Genomic DNA, 12,604 nt, shown 5'->3' on the forward strand with positions numbered 1-12,604 from the left:
TAAAAAACCTGTGTGTGGACAAGCTCTAACTAGATGTAGGTTCCTTTTTTTGGGACTATACTATGATAATTCGTGTTACATGTGTGATTATTAATGCATTTTCTTTGTCCTTTAGAGTACTCTCATCAAACGAGATAAAATACATATTTAACTAAAATATAACTAAAAATTAGGTTAAAACTCACCTCCAATAAATGAGATGAATATGTATTTTACATATGTACTATTCATTAACTACATCTAGCTATATATATTATTACATATATTTAAATTATGTATAGAAAAATATCGAGAAATTGATGGATGATGTGATATAAAATGTTGAGGTAAAATAAAATAAATAATTTTTTTGTAAAATATTTTTAAAAATAAAAACGAGAAACCGATGTGAGTGCTCCAATTTTTCCAGTTTATATCATTCTTTCAAACTAATTAATTTTCTTTTTACATTAACTATAGTGCTGCTCCACATTTACAAGTCATTATCTCTCTCTACGCTTCAACTTCTTTTTTTAATTAAAATAATCACGAACTTAGTTTGGTGTTGTTTGATAACCATTAAAAAAACAGTTTTTTATTTAATTAATTAAAAATAAAATAGTGTTTGGTAACTCTATTTTTATTTTTTATTTTTTAAAATTTTAAACAAAATTTATTAAATTTTGAAAATAGAAAATTTTCACTTTCAATTTTTTTTAAAATTATTTTCAACTTTTTTTTTTTTTCTTCTCTTCTTCAAATCACAATTTTATTTTATATTGCTAAACAAAACATAAAAATAAAAGTTATCAAACGCATTTATTATTTTTTATTTTTAAAAACAAAAGACAAAAATAGTTATCAAACATATTTTTATTTTTTAAAAATAAAAAACACAAATAAAAATAATATTTCCATTTTTATATTTAAAAAATTCAAAAACAAAAATTTTACCAAACACAACCTTCTTTACGTGTATTGATATCTTCTTTTACTGGACAAATAATACAACAAAGCATGGAAGACTTCTTGCATTTTTTTTTAGGGGATATGTAACTCGCTAATGGTTCTTCATATTTTCATCTTTCTTATAAAAAACAATTTGTGGGTATTTGGCCTAACTGGAATTAAGGTTATCTAATATAACATTGAGTGTCTTTTAACTTCAATTTTTTTTTTTAAATATGGCTTTTCTAAAAAACTTAGCTTTATGTAACTTTTGCTTGAATTATTTCTAAAAATCATATTCTATATGACTATTTTTTTTTTTTGCAATTAAATTTAAAAAAAAATCATATTCTCATATTCATATGTGTTAACTAAACATCAAAAAAAAAAAAAAAAAATTGTTGACGCGGTTTTTCGGCAACAGATAATTATATGAATAAGGAGAGAGATTAATGCTAAATAATGAACCGTAATAGATGAATGATCTTAAAGGAAAATTATAACTCGAATACTTTTTTTAGGTGGTTCAAATGTTAAAATCATTCTAGTCCACCAGCCAATATTATTGATATATCTCTGATATTCCTTACAGGGTATTTCTTTACAAATTAAAAGTCAATCCTTTGCAACTCCAAGAATCTCCATATTTATAGGGAGAGGGCACCTGGGTGTTGGCAAAGGAGGTCATCCCGTGACCTTCTTACCCATCATGTCACTTCTGTGACATTCATGATTAATTCCTAAAACCTGACAATAAAGTGTGGTCTAATCAATAGGTAAGGGGGATAATGGGCCGCATGGCCCAACCTAGTCGTGGGTGCCTGAACACGCACGTTTATGCTGCGTCACTACTTCAAAAAAGATTTTTTAGGACTAGCATTGCGAGTACTCTATTTGGGAGCCTTAAGAACTAAGGTTTTTTAGGACTCGCAAAGGGAGCCCTAAAAAATCTGGTTGAGTGCCTTTAATAGATTTTTTAAGAATCGCAATGCGAGTCCTAAAAAATCTGGTTGACTGCTTTTAAGTGATTTTTTAGGACTCGCAACGCAAGTCCTAAAAAATCAGGCTGAGTGTCTTTAAGTAATTTTTTAGGACTCGCAACGCTAGTCCTAAAAAATCCCGTTGAGTGTCTTGAAGTAATTTTTTAGGACTCGCTTTGCATGCTCTTAAAAGTTTTTTTTTTTTTTAAAATGCAGCTACAATTTTTATTTTAATTTAAAAATATATATCAATTTGAGTGTCAAAAATGTATTAAAAGAAATTTGAAAAGAAAATACTAAAAAAATGGCAAAAAATTTTTGTAAAAGAAATTAAAAATTTCTGAACATGTGTATTGTAATTAGCTAGCTATAACATCATTCATTTTGCTCTAACCAATTGTAAAAATGACATTGCCCATTCTTCTCTAACTTCGTCAATTTCTTGAGTAGTATATGGTTTATCAGAGGTGAACTGGAAAAAAAGAGAAACAAAACTTTAATTAGAATTATATTAGTGGTAATAAATTCAATACCATATTTTATAACTTTGGTCTATCCCGTGGAAATATAAGTGCTCTTTTATCATTGTGACAGTCATCTTTTTCATATTTCCACACTTACTACAAGGACAACAAATATAGTTTGGATATTTGACATGATCCAAACTAAATTTAAGAAACTCATCGACCCCTTTTATATATTCTACTGACAATCTATCAGCTGACATCCATTCTTTTTCCATATTGCGCCTATTTGTTTTAATAAAAAAATAAAATTAAGAAAATAAAATAAAATAAACATACAAAACAAAACTAAGTACAAGAAAATCTATAGAAATTCGGACAGCATATCCCCTAATTTACTAGCTTAGCCATCTGTCACAATCAACACCAACATGTCAAACAAATCAAACAACACACAGATTTTCATCTATATATCACCGCAGCACACAAAATTCTCAGAACCTACTTCACTAAGACATGCAAGTTCTCAATCTTCCGTTATCACCGCAACACACAATTCCCATAACCTACTTCACTATGGATGAATATCTAAGATATTCAAACTCCACTAAAGTAGTAATGTTATCATTCAAAATTGTAAAATATTGAATTTTTTAAAAACTAAATCAAATGCAATTAGCTACCAATCCAATGCTTTAAGATCAATCAAAATATTAACCTATTCATTTTAATCAACGTTATAAAACAAGAAAAAGGTCAGATGTTGACATGCTCTTTTAAAAAGGTTAAAATCAACACAACAAATATATGCATACAACACTTTAAGAGCTTTTTTTATTTAGACATAAGAACATCATCATCACTTTTATCAATTATACATATACAACACACAGGGAACTCAACACTTATGTATGTATACATATACTCATCATCATCACTATTAAATTATACCCAAATTGTGATATCCTCTACCAAATGATATTAAACACCATTAATAATATTCTTAATTTAATGGAATTAGTTTTTCTCATACACATAATTTATTAATTCAATAAACATAAGGTGAGTTTATGTTAATATATATACATTGTACATGGATATATTTCTTGTATTTATCACATAATTGAGATGACTAATAATAGCGAAACAAAAATTACATAGTTGATGTATAATTTATCACCACCACAAAATTTAAAATAATGTAAGTTCCACTTAAAAATATAAATAGTTAAAATTAATTATACATTATCATTTGTAATTATTTATTGTGTTTAATATTTGTGTGAGACTAGCATCACTCAATTAATATAGAAAAGACATTTCTATAGTAATTTACTCGTGACATAAACGCATAAAGCATTTCATTATTCCAAGTTTTATGGTGCTTAAGTCAAAACCTAGATATACTAGAGAAAAGACAAAAAAAAAATGATATATTTAATTTTTTGAATAAGGAAAAAATTGTGCAGTGGCATACTCTAGTAGTATTTATGTAAAAAACTCAAACAAAATAAATATCTATTTTCAACTTTGAAGGGAGTAGATAGGATTATGGGTCGTGGAATGGGGCCCACTTTAAAGGGAATAGATTGGACTAGAATTATGGCCCAGTGGCTGAAACGCGTTGTCAAGACTTAACGCTAACAGCTACCAAAGTCTATATAAGATGTTTGTAGAAGCAGGTATGTAAGTCTACCAAGGTCTATCAATACCAATTACCTCCATTGATAGCAAGCTTAAAGCTCTCTACTCAATTCATTCTCATCAACTTCAACAAACCAAACCATCAGAACTGTACAAGGTACCAACGATTCTCTTTTGCAGCTTTGTTCTTGTTTTAATTGGAAGAACATCACTTGATCTAGTATCTCTTCTTTGTTGTTTTACACAAATTTGCAATAAACATTATTATTTTGACTTGGAGAGAGGTTTTCATTATCTGGGTCATTTCTCTTTTTTATTGTTTTAGGATTTATATTATTGTTTTGGATTGGATAGAGATTTTCATTATCTGGGTCTCTTCTCTTTCATTTTTTTTCCTAGGATTGTATGAGTGTTTTTTCCTAGCACCTCTGTTTGGATCATGCTAATTTTTCTTAATCCAAATCCTTGTGTTCTGTGCAGTGTGTGTTTTCTTCAGTGAATTATTTGTTTATGCTAGTGGGTTTTGGGACATAATTCTTGATTATATTGTAAGTAGTGTATCATAAAAGCTTTCTCAACTGAGCAAACTGTTTTGCATTTCCAAGGAGAGAGATTCAAAGGACTTTTATGTACTTCATATTTGTGATTCATATGCTGGGTCGTTTTGTTAATAATGAAAATCCCAAATTTCTTTTGTTTTTTTTATTCTTTCTCAAAGATGTTTTCTTTAAGGAGTGATTTTTCTCTCCTTTTCTCAAAAGTTATTCCTTTATATACTTGTTGTGGGTTACGTTGAAAACTTTGAATGGAGTGTGTTCTATATCTGTACTTTGACACACTATTTAATTGGAACAATGGAATCTATTACCCCACTTCTCAAGTTTTCATTTTCTAGATTCTGACAGAGTCATTGTATTGTAAATTGTAATGCTTTCATATCTCAGAAGCTAGCTATTATTAAATAGACATCAAGACGAGTTCATGGGTTTAAAGTCTAATATTCCCTGTTTATATATTTTATGATTGAAATAAGAGAGTTTTGTCTTTTCAAAGAGGAGTCTCTACATGTTACTGTAATAAACTATATATGTCAGACTGTACATGGATCCAACCAAGAAGCTTTGTTCAAGTCCAAAAGGAAAATAGAATATAGAAAAGTCATGGAATATTAGCCTAAACGAGAATAAATTAACCAATGTTGTAGCCCGTGGACTTTGAAGATACAACAATATATATATATCCAGGAAATAAAGATAATACAACACACACATTATATTATCAATATACATGCCTAGCTAGCAGTATATATATTAATTAGGCTTGATTTCCTACGTAATTAGGTGGAATAGTATATATTGCTCAATTCAACTTTTTTACCCAATTACACAAAGTTTCAAATTATGAGGACAATTAGATTTCTGCTAATAAATCTTCAACTCTTTCAACAACTGAGTTTAATTAAAAAATAGTCACTGTGAGCATATAATTCAAATCTTCAACTCTTTACCAAAAGCACCAATACTACATATATATAAGCAAAGAAATAAAATAAAAGAATACCTGGAAACCACCGAAGCACGCCGAGAGCACGGAACCACCTGCTGGAACCGTGAGCAACCAGCACCCCACACCTAGAAGCACGCCGCCGGCAAGACTGTTGGAGCCGAGAACCCAGCTGCCGTCGACGCCGTTCACCACCGTCACTGCCACCAATACATATCAATAACTGAGTTTAATTAAAAAATCTTACTTCCACAAGGGGGAAAGAAAACTTGAATTCCCTTCCAGTATGAATGTCTACCATATATGTGTTTCTCATGTGGTAGAATAGGACATGATGCTCGAGGATGTGAGGAAAGGGTGGCCACGATAAGGAACGGGGAAGGATTAACAACTACCTCTTGTACATTTACTGATATAGTTTGATTCACTTTCTCCCAAGTGTTTTTTTTAATCTTCTGGTTTTTGTGTACAAGTTTATAGCAGTGCCCTACGGCTTGTGCGTTCCATGGTAATTACTTGACCAGAAAACCTTTTTTAGAGTCTCATTACTATGGCATTTTTTGTCTATATAAGTAAATTATTAAATTTGATCTGGTATACATAATTTCTGTTCATTATTATCATTGTATGATATAAGGAAATGGTGGAAATTTTGTTATCTGTGTTAGGACTTTGTAAGTCTACACAAGTAGGGGTCGCAACCATGCGTTGTGAAAATGTTGGCTGATAGTGATTTTATGCATTACTTGTTTTTTTTATGCATGTAATATAGATGGTAATTGTTTGAGTTCTGTAATAATTCTACGTTGAGGTTACATGCTAGTCTTTTAGTTACTTATATTTCTTGGGGGTTGATTTGGCGGTGTCTCCATGGCTGAAACAGATAGCTGATTAACGAGAAAAGGGTAGATTTTTAGCTCACTGAAGTTTTAATTCTTAATTATCCACAAAACTAGTAGCTCCTGAGCAGGGAAAAGAAACTGTAAAAATTCCCAGCCATAGAATTGGTCATTAGGATAGTTCACAATAAATTACTAGAGGAAACCATATCTTTTCTCCTAGTGCATATAAACGGATCTTTGATGATTTCATCTGAAACAGTAATTCTAAAACAGTGGACTCTTAATTTTCTCGTCTCCTTGTTCAAATTGTGTTCAATTCTTCTTTTTATGTGTATAATTATCTTTAGTTGAATGGGTTGTTAATTCAGGCTAGAATTTTTAATGGTCATATCTACTTTTCTTCATATTTTAATGATGTCATTTTTCCTTTTGGCGAACTAAATTGTATTACAGCTTCCTTTGCCCTATCTTAAAGTCGGTTATCTAACTGCACCACCTGCGGGGAATCCAGTTGCACTACTGTTTATGGTATGTGGTTGAAGATTGAGAACTCTATTCTAGATGGGTTTCATGGTAACATTCTAATTGAGGAAACACAAAAAAAGAATCTGGTTCAAGAAGATACGACTGAATCGGCAGAGATGCTTACGGTCTCGGCAGAAGGGACAAATGAGGGTATGCCACAGAAGATACAAGTTAATACTGATATCAGAGTTGAAGGAAAACATACCAAGTGACCAATTACATTTGGAGAGGAAGCTGATGGTGAAGCACAGTCTAAAGTACTACCAGAAAGGAATCAACAACAAAAAAAAAAGCCACGAAACGAACTATGATAGAAAGCTTAACAACTATATATATATATAACCAATTACATCAGGGAATTTTCATTCAAATGGTATGTATAGCAGAGAGGATTTAGTCAATGTCCCTATTATATTTGCTTATGGAGTTTCGAATAGCACTAATACTATATATATATATACATATATATATATATAGGGTTATTACCGGCGAAAATACCCAATGTTTACATGTTGTTCTACTTATACACCCAATTTTTATTTTTCGCGGTGAATATACTCAAACCTACATGAACTGTGTCTCCGTCACTACTTTACTCCTAACAGCGTTAAAAACGCTTACGTGGCCAATTGCGTGTACAAAACTAGACACATCATTTAGCCCAGGTAAGTTTTTAATTATTGATTGAAAAAAAAAAGCTTTAAATCCTTAAATACCATATGCACGAGAGATCTCCATTGTAGAAGAAGAAGAAGAAGAAGAAGAGAGAAGAGATGAAAGGGGAAGACCCAAGTGTGTCTTGGGGCGAATCAATAAACCGAGGTGGAGCCAAAATGAGGTCGTCGAGATCTAGGGCACAAGGTGTATATCAAGCTTGTCGTAAGCATTGTGATTGTGGGGCAGAAACAGTGGAGAGGACATCATGGACCGATGATAATCCAGGGAGACGGTTCAAATCTTGCTATAGGATGAAAGTGAGCCTATTTATATTTTTTGTCTTCTTTTTCCTTTATATATTATTAGCTTGGAAATAAATTAATTCAAGAAAACTATTTGTGAACAGTGGAATGGGGGTTGTAACTATTTCCAATGGATTGACCCCCCTATGTGTGAAAGGTCAAAGATGGTGATACCTGGTTTGCTAAGAAGAGTACGTGAGTTTGATGGTGATCTGGGCAGATATTATGAATATGAAGATAGATATGAGTCTTGCTTTGAACCTAGTGTGGAGTCTTTTCAATGTCAAAATTGTGGCTATATGAATGGGAGTTTGGATGGAAGAGTTCATGCAAGTTCCTGGTTGGTAAAGGGAAATGTGAGGAAGATGATGTTGTTTTTTTTTTTTTTGTAATTGTGTATTGGCTGAAAAAAATTATGTAATGTTCGACTTCCCTGTTTATTGTATTTAGTGTTGCTTTCAAGCATAATAAAAATTATGTATTTTATTTAGTGTTCGACCCTTCTCTGAAAAAAAAAATCATGGCTTCATTGAATGTAAAAGAAATATATTTATTTAGTGTTGCTTTCAAGCATAATAGAATGATGCACCAAACCAGATATTTTGTCATTGATTAATATTTTCAACTTTACAGAGCAAACATATGACATATTAAGTAGCATAATGTCTACATGTCAAAAGTATTCCTAATGGCCAAGATGTCCCAAAATATTGATAAAGTCAGACTGAATATGTACATGTCAAAAGTATGGTAATGCCTATATTGTATGGCGACTACACCAAAAAGAAAACAAGTTTTCTACATCAAAAGGGTTTAAGATTAAAGAGCAGCTTCTTAGTTGGTCTGAGATGTGGAACCACCATTCCTTTGCTTCTGTCTCTTAGCTCGCTCCTTCCTTTTAATAGTTTCAGTAGTAGGATTCTGAGATGGTGGTCTTCCTCTTTTTTTTTGCCTTGCAGGCTGTAATTAAACCAAAAACATAACTCATCATACTTAAGCAAATCACATTCATTTTAACTGCAAATGAATACAAGTCTGGCATACCGTGTACCAAGATTACCTCCATAGTTGCATTCTTGCATGTTACTCGTGAATGGCCTGTTTGCTTACAATTGCTGCAGTGATTAACTTGGCCAACTCTCCTAGCCTTTGTTGCAGTAGTAGGTGGTGGTTCATCTGCCTCTTTGTTTCTAGACTTTTTAGGCCTTCCAGGTAAAATTGTCTCTGTTGGAGGATGTATCGGATTCAGACCAGTGTCAGGCCACTTATCTGGGCTAGGCATTGGTTCGATTGGTGTCGCATAAGTTTCTTCATATGCTTGCCTCTTGTAGTAGTCATCTATGAATCCCACTGGATCTAGGTTTGAAAACCAGATAGCAGCTAAAGCATGCCCACATGGTATGCCAGACAATTGGAATAGCCTACATGTGCATGTTTTCGTTTCCAAGTTCACAACAAATGACTGAGCATTGATGCTTTGCAATAAATTTACCTGGAACTTACCACCTCCAGCAAGCATAGGGAAACAATGCTTAGCAACATTCTTGTTTTTCTCAATGATGTCCATAATTATTTTGGAAACAGGATGCACCCACTTAGAGACACTCATTCTTCTATTGCAGAACAAACTCATCATCCAATGCCTAATATTTTCTAGCAAAGTGATAATAGATTTATCTCTGGCATCAAGAATGGCATTGTTGAAACTTTCACAGAGGTTATTAATAAGAAGGTCACATTTCACATGCTCCCTGAAATGAGACTTGGTCCATTCTTCTGGGTTTTTTTTCATCAGCCATTCATACGCCTTGAAATTCTCTTGCTTAATTTCATTCATCCTATTTTTCCATTCCACTTTAGTTGTTGCCCTTGCAGCGGCCCACATCATTTGCTTAAGTAAGAGTCCAGGGAATTGCTTCTTGAAATTGGCATGCATATGTCTCACACAGAATCTCACTTCCGAACCTTGAAATACAGTACTTAATGTTATTTCTAAGCCCTTTTGCCTATCTGAAATCATTGTTAATCTCTCTGGTTCATCAATCTTCAAATCCTCCTTCAATAAACTTAAAAACCATGTCCAGCTACCTGTGTACTCCTTCTCCACTACAGCATAAGCCACTGGAAACATGGCATTTGCTGCATCAATGCCAATTGCAGCTAATAACATTCCTTTGCAATATCCTTTTAAAAAACAACCATCCAAGCAGATAAGGGGCCTACAACCATTGACGAATCCATCTTTACAAGCTTTAAGACATATATACACCCTTTCAAATAACCTCTTTCCATCCTGCATTCTGGTTTTCAATATTGATGTGCTCCCAGGATTTGTCTCTAACAGTTGCTTGCAATAATCTTCCAGTATGGCATATTGTTCCCTTATAGTTCCTTCTAACATCACTCTTGCACAATTCTTTGCTCTGTAGAAAGTTGACCTTGTTGTTCTTGAAAACTGAGTACGTGTTGTTAGCTGCATGAAACCAGAGTAAGTTAAGTTTGGGTTTATTTTGAACTGTTCAAGATAATGCTTTGCAAGCCAATTGGAGGTTGCATGTTTGTTGTTGAAAACCAATCCACACGTGTGCCTATCCACCAATGTATTTACCCTGAATGAGCGCTTGTCTGACAGTTGGACTCTTGCATAAATGACCCAATTGCAGCCTGCACTCTTGCATTTTGCCCTTACCCGACTTTGGTCATTGGCCAGCCAAACATACTCCCTGTTAATCTTAATAAAATGCTCATTCAATGCAGTTCTAAATTGGTCCACAGTAGCAAAAAGCATGCCTAATTTAAATCTGAAGTTATCCATGTTTGTTGCATGATTGAATTGGTTGTTGGATCTTTTTCTCCTCCTGGCATTACCATCCTCATCTGAACTAGACAAACTTTGTAGGTCTTCCTCACTAACATAAGCACCTTCATCATCATTTGGATCAGCTTGGCTACAACCGTCTGTAACTGAATGCCACCATGTTGCAGGATTAGCATTAGCAAACATCTCTTCAGCCTCACCCTCATTCTGCATGTACTCCTCCTCCTCCATAACAAATTCAGACTCTTTATTACCTTCACCTTCATTTTGCCCATTCTCATTAACAGCAGCTTCACCTTCATTTTGCCCATTCTCATTAACAGCAGCTTCATCATGCTGACTCTCTAGACCCCTTTCACCAACATCACTTTCACTCTGAATATTCTCACCAACATCAGCTTCATCATTTTGACTTGGGCCAAAATCATTATACTCATACTCATATTCGACCTCATCTCCAACTTGGGCCTCTTCTGCAGCACAATTGAGTTTTGGATTGACAACCACATCGACAACTACATCTGCATCATCAGGCAAGTCTTCAATGACACAACTAGATTGTGTCCATTCCTCTGGCATATTGACAACAAAAAAAGGGTCCTCATCTTCAGAGTTCACAGAGTCAATGTCTACAACTTCAGGACCATCCTCATATCTAATTTCATTGTGATCAAACCAAGGATCTTCATCATCTGATAATGGGTTGACCACTACATCTGCTGGGATAGTTGTATCATCAGGCAACTCTTCTATAGTGCACACCGTCTTCTTAGAAAGTTATGGGATATAAGGAATTGCATCTTTCTCCTTACTCCATTCCAACTCCAAAGTTCTTTCTGGTTGGACACAAAAATATCCACTTGTCTATACTTTCTCCTCATCATATCTTCAACCATTTCAATAACTTGTTTATCACCAATTACCATTTCAGCCAAATTCAAATGCTTCTCCTTAGGCTTCCACAAAAAACCCACAGGCAATTTATACCCTAAGCATTGCACCATCCAATCCAACTCATATCTACTGAAGTAATCAGTGTGATTCCAGTCAAAAAAAGAAACTGTACCTCCATGATACCTTTTGTTGCCAAATGGAGTGAAGAAATTTCCTCCATGGTGCATTGCCACAGTAAAATGGCCCCCACACAGATCTAGCATATCAGATAATAAAAAAATACAAAGAAAGTTAGTGGGGAAATGGACAAACTCATGTGATATACGACAAAGCACATTACCCAAACAAAACAAAGAATATCCCACAAAAGTACATGCACAACACAGTCAGGGGCTTACCATATCCAGGGGGTTCTTCGTCCTCAGTCCGAAGCATGGGCATTTTGTTCCAGTTCCTCCTCCTGCTTCGTCGTCTTCCTCAATCCGAAACGGTAAAAAGCAGGGGGTTCTTCGTCCTCAGTCTTCGTCGTCCTCCTCAATTCGAAATGGTAAAAAGCAGGGGGTTCTTCGTCCTCAGTCTTCGTCGTCGTCCTCTGTGATCTTTGTAGTCTCAAGAAATTAGTTTCAGAAAAAACTTTGAATGTGGGTTTGCCTTTTCTACATGAAATGTGGGTATAAAGAAATCATTCCCTGTTCAAGCCGTTGGAATTTTTTTTTTTGATTTGCAGTTAATATTTTAAAGCACATGTGTCTGGTTTTGTACACGCAATTGGCCACGTAAGCGTTTTTAACGCTGTTAGGGGTAAAGTAGTGACGGAGACACAGTTCATGTGGGTTTGAGTATATTCACCGCGAAAAATAAAGATTGGGTGTATAAGTGGAACAACATGTAAACATTGGGTATTTTCGCCGGTAATAACCCATATATATATAAACAACTACATATATATATATATATAAGCAAAGAAGTAAAATAAAACAATACCTGGAAACCACCGAAGCACGCCGAGAGCACGGAACCACCTGCTGGAACCGTGAGCAACCAGCAC

General features: G+C 33.9%; 1 protein-coding gene and 2 long non-coding RNA genes across 4 annotated transcripts; 1 reads left to right on the top strand and 2 right to left on the bottom strand.

Moving 5' to 3' along the window:
* The first annotated feature begins 4,013 nt into the window (after positions 1-4,013).
* Positions 4,014-8,334, top strand: LOC133808937 (uncharacterized). 2 transcript variants are annotated; one of them, XR_009880739.1, is made up of 4 exons: positions 4,014-4,172; positions 6,814-7,258; positions 7,363-7,859; positions 7,949-8,334. It is a non-coding gene; the product is annotated as an uncharacterized LOC133808937 (long non-coding RNA). The 2 variants fall into 2 exon arrangements; XR_009880733.1 differs by having other exon boundaries at positions 6,814-7,859.
* A 344-nt stretch (positions 8,335-8,678) lies between these two features.
* Positions 8,679-10,245, bottom strand: LOC133778783 (uncharacterized). The gene is made up of 2 exons (XM_062218809.1): positions 8,905-10,245; positions 8,679-8,804 (listed from the first exon to the last, which is right to left on the bottom strand). The coding sequence occupies exons 1-2, from the start codon at positions 10,243-10,245 to the stop codon at positions 8,679-8,681; spliced, it is 1,467 nt and encodes a 488-aa protein (XP_062074793.1).
* A 56-nt stretch (positions 10,246-10,301) lies between these two features.
* Positions 10,302-12,022, bottom strand: LOC133778509 (uncharacterized). Its single transcript, XR_009869120.1, has 3 exons — positions 11,955-12,022; positions 11,729-11,812; positions 10,302-10,317 (listed from the first exon to the last, which is right to left on the bottom strand). It is a non-coding gene; the product is annotated as an uncharacterized LOC133778509 (long non-coding RNA).
* Between the last annotated feature and the right edge of the window lie 582 nt (positions 12,023-12,604).

This window comes from Humulus lupulus, chromosome 1 (genome assembly GCF_963169125.1).
Source record: "Humulus lupulus chromosome 1, drHumLupu1.1, whole genome shotgun sequence".
In the NCBI taxonomy this organism is placed as follows: Eukaryota; Viridiplantae; Streptophyta; class Magnoliopsida; order Rosales; family Cannabaceae; genus Humulus; species Humulus lupulus.

Coding starts and splice junctions, on each gene's coding strand:
- LOC133778783 (XM_062218809.1), bottom strand. CDS start 10,245: ATGTTAGAAGGAACTATAAGGGAACAATATGCCATACTGGAAGATTAT. Junction 8,805..8,904: donor GCAAGAATGCAACTATGGAG/GTAATCTTGGTA, acceptor GTTTAATTACAG/CCTGCAAGGCAAAAAAAAAG.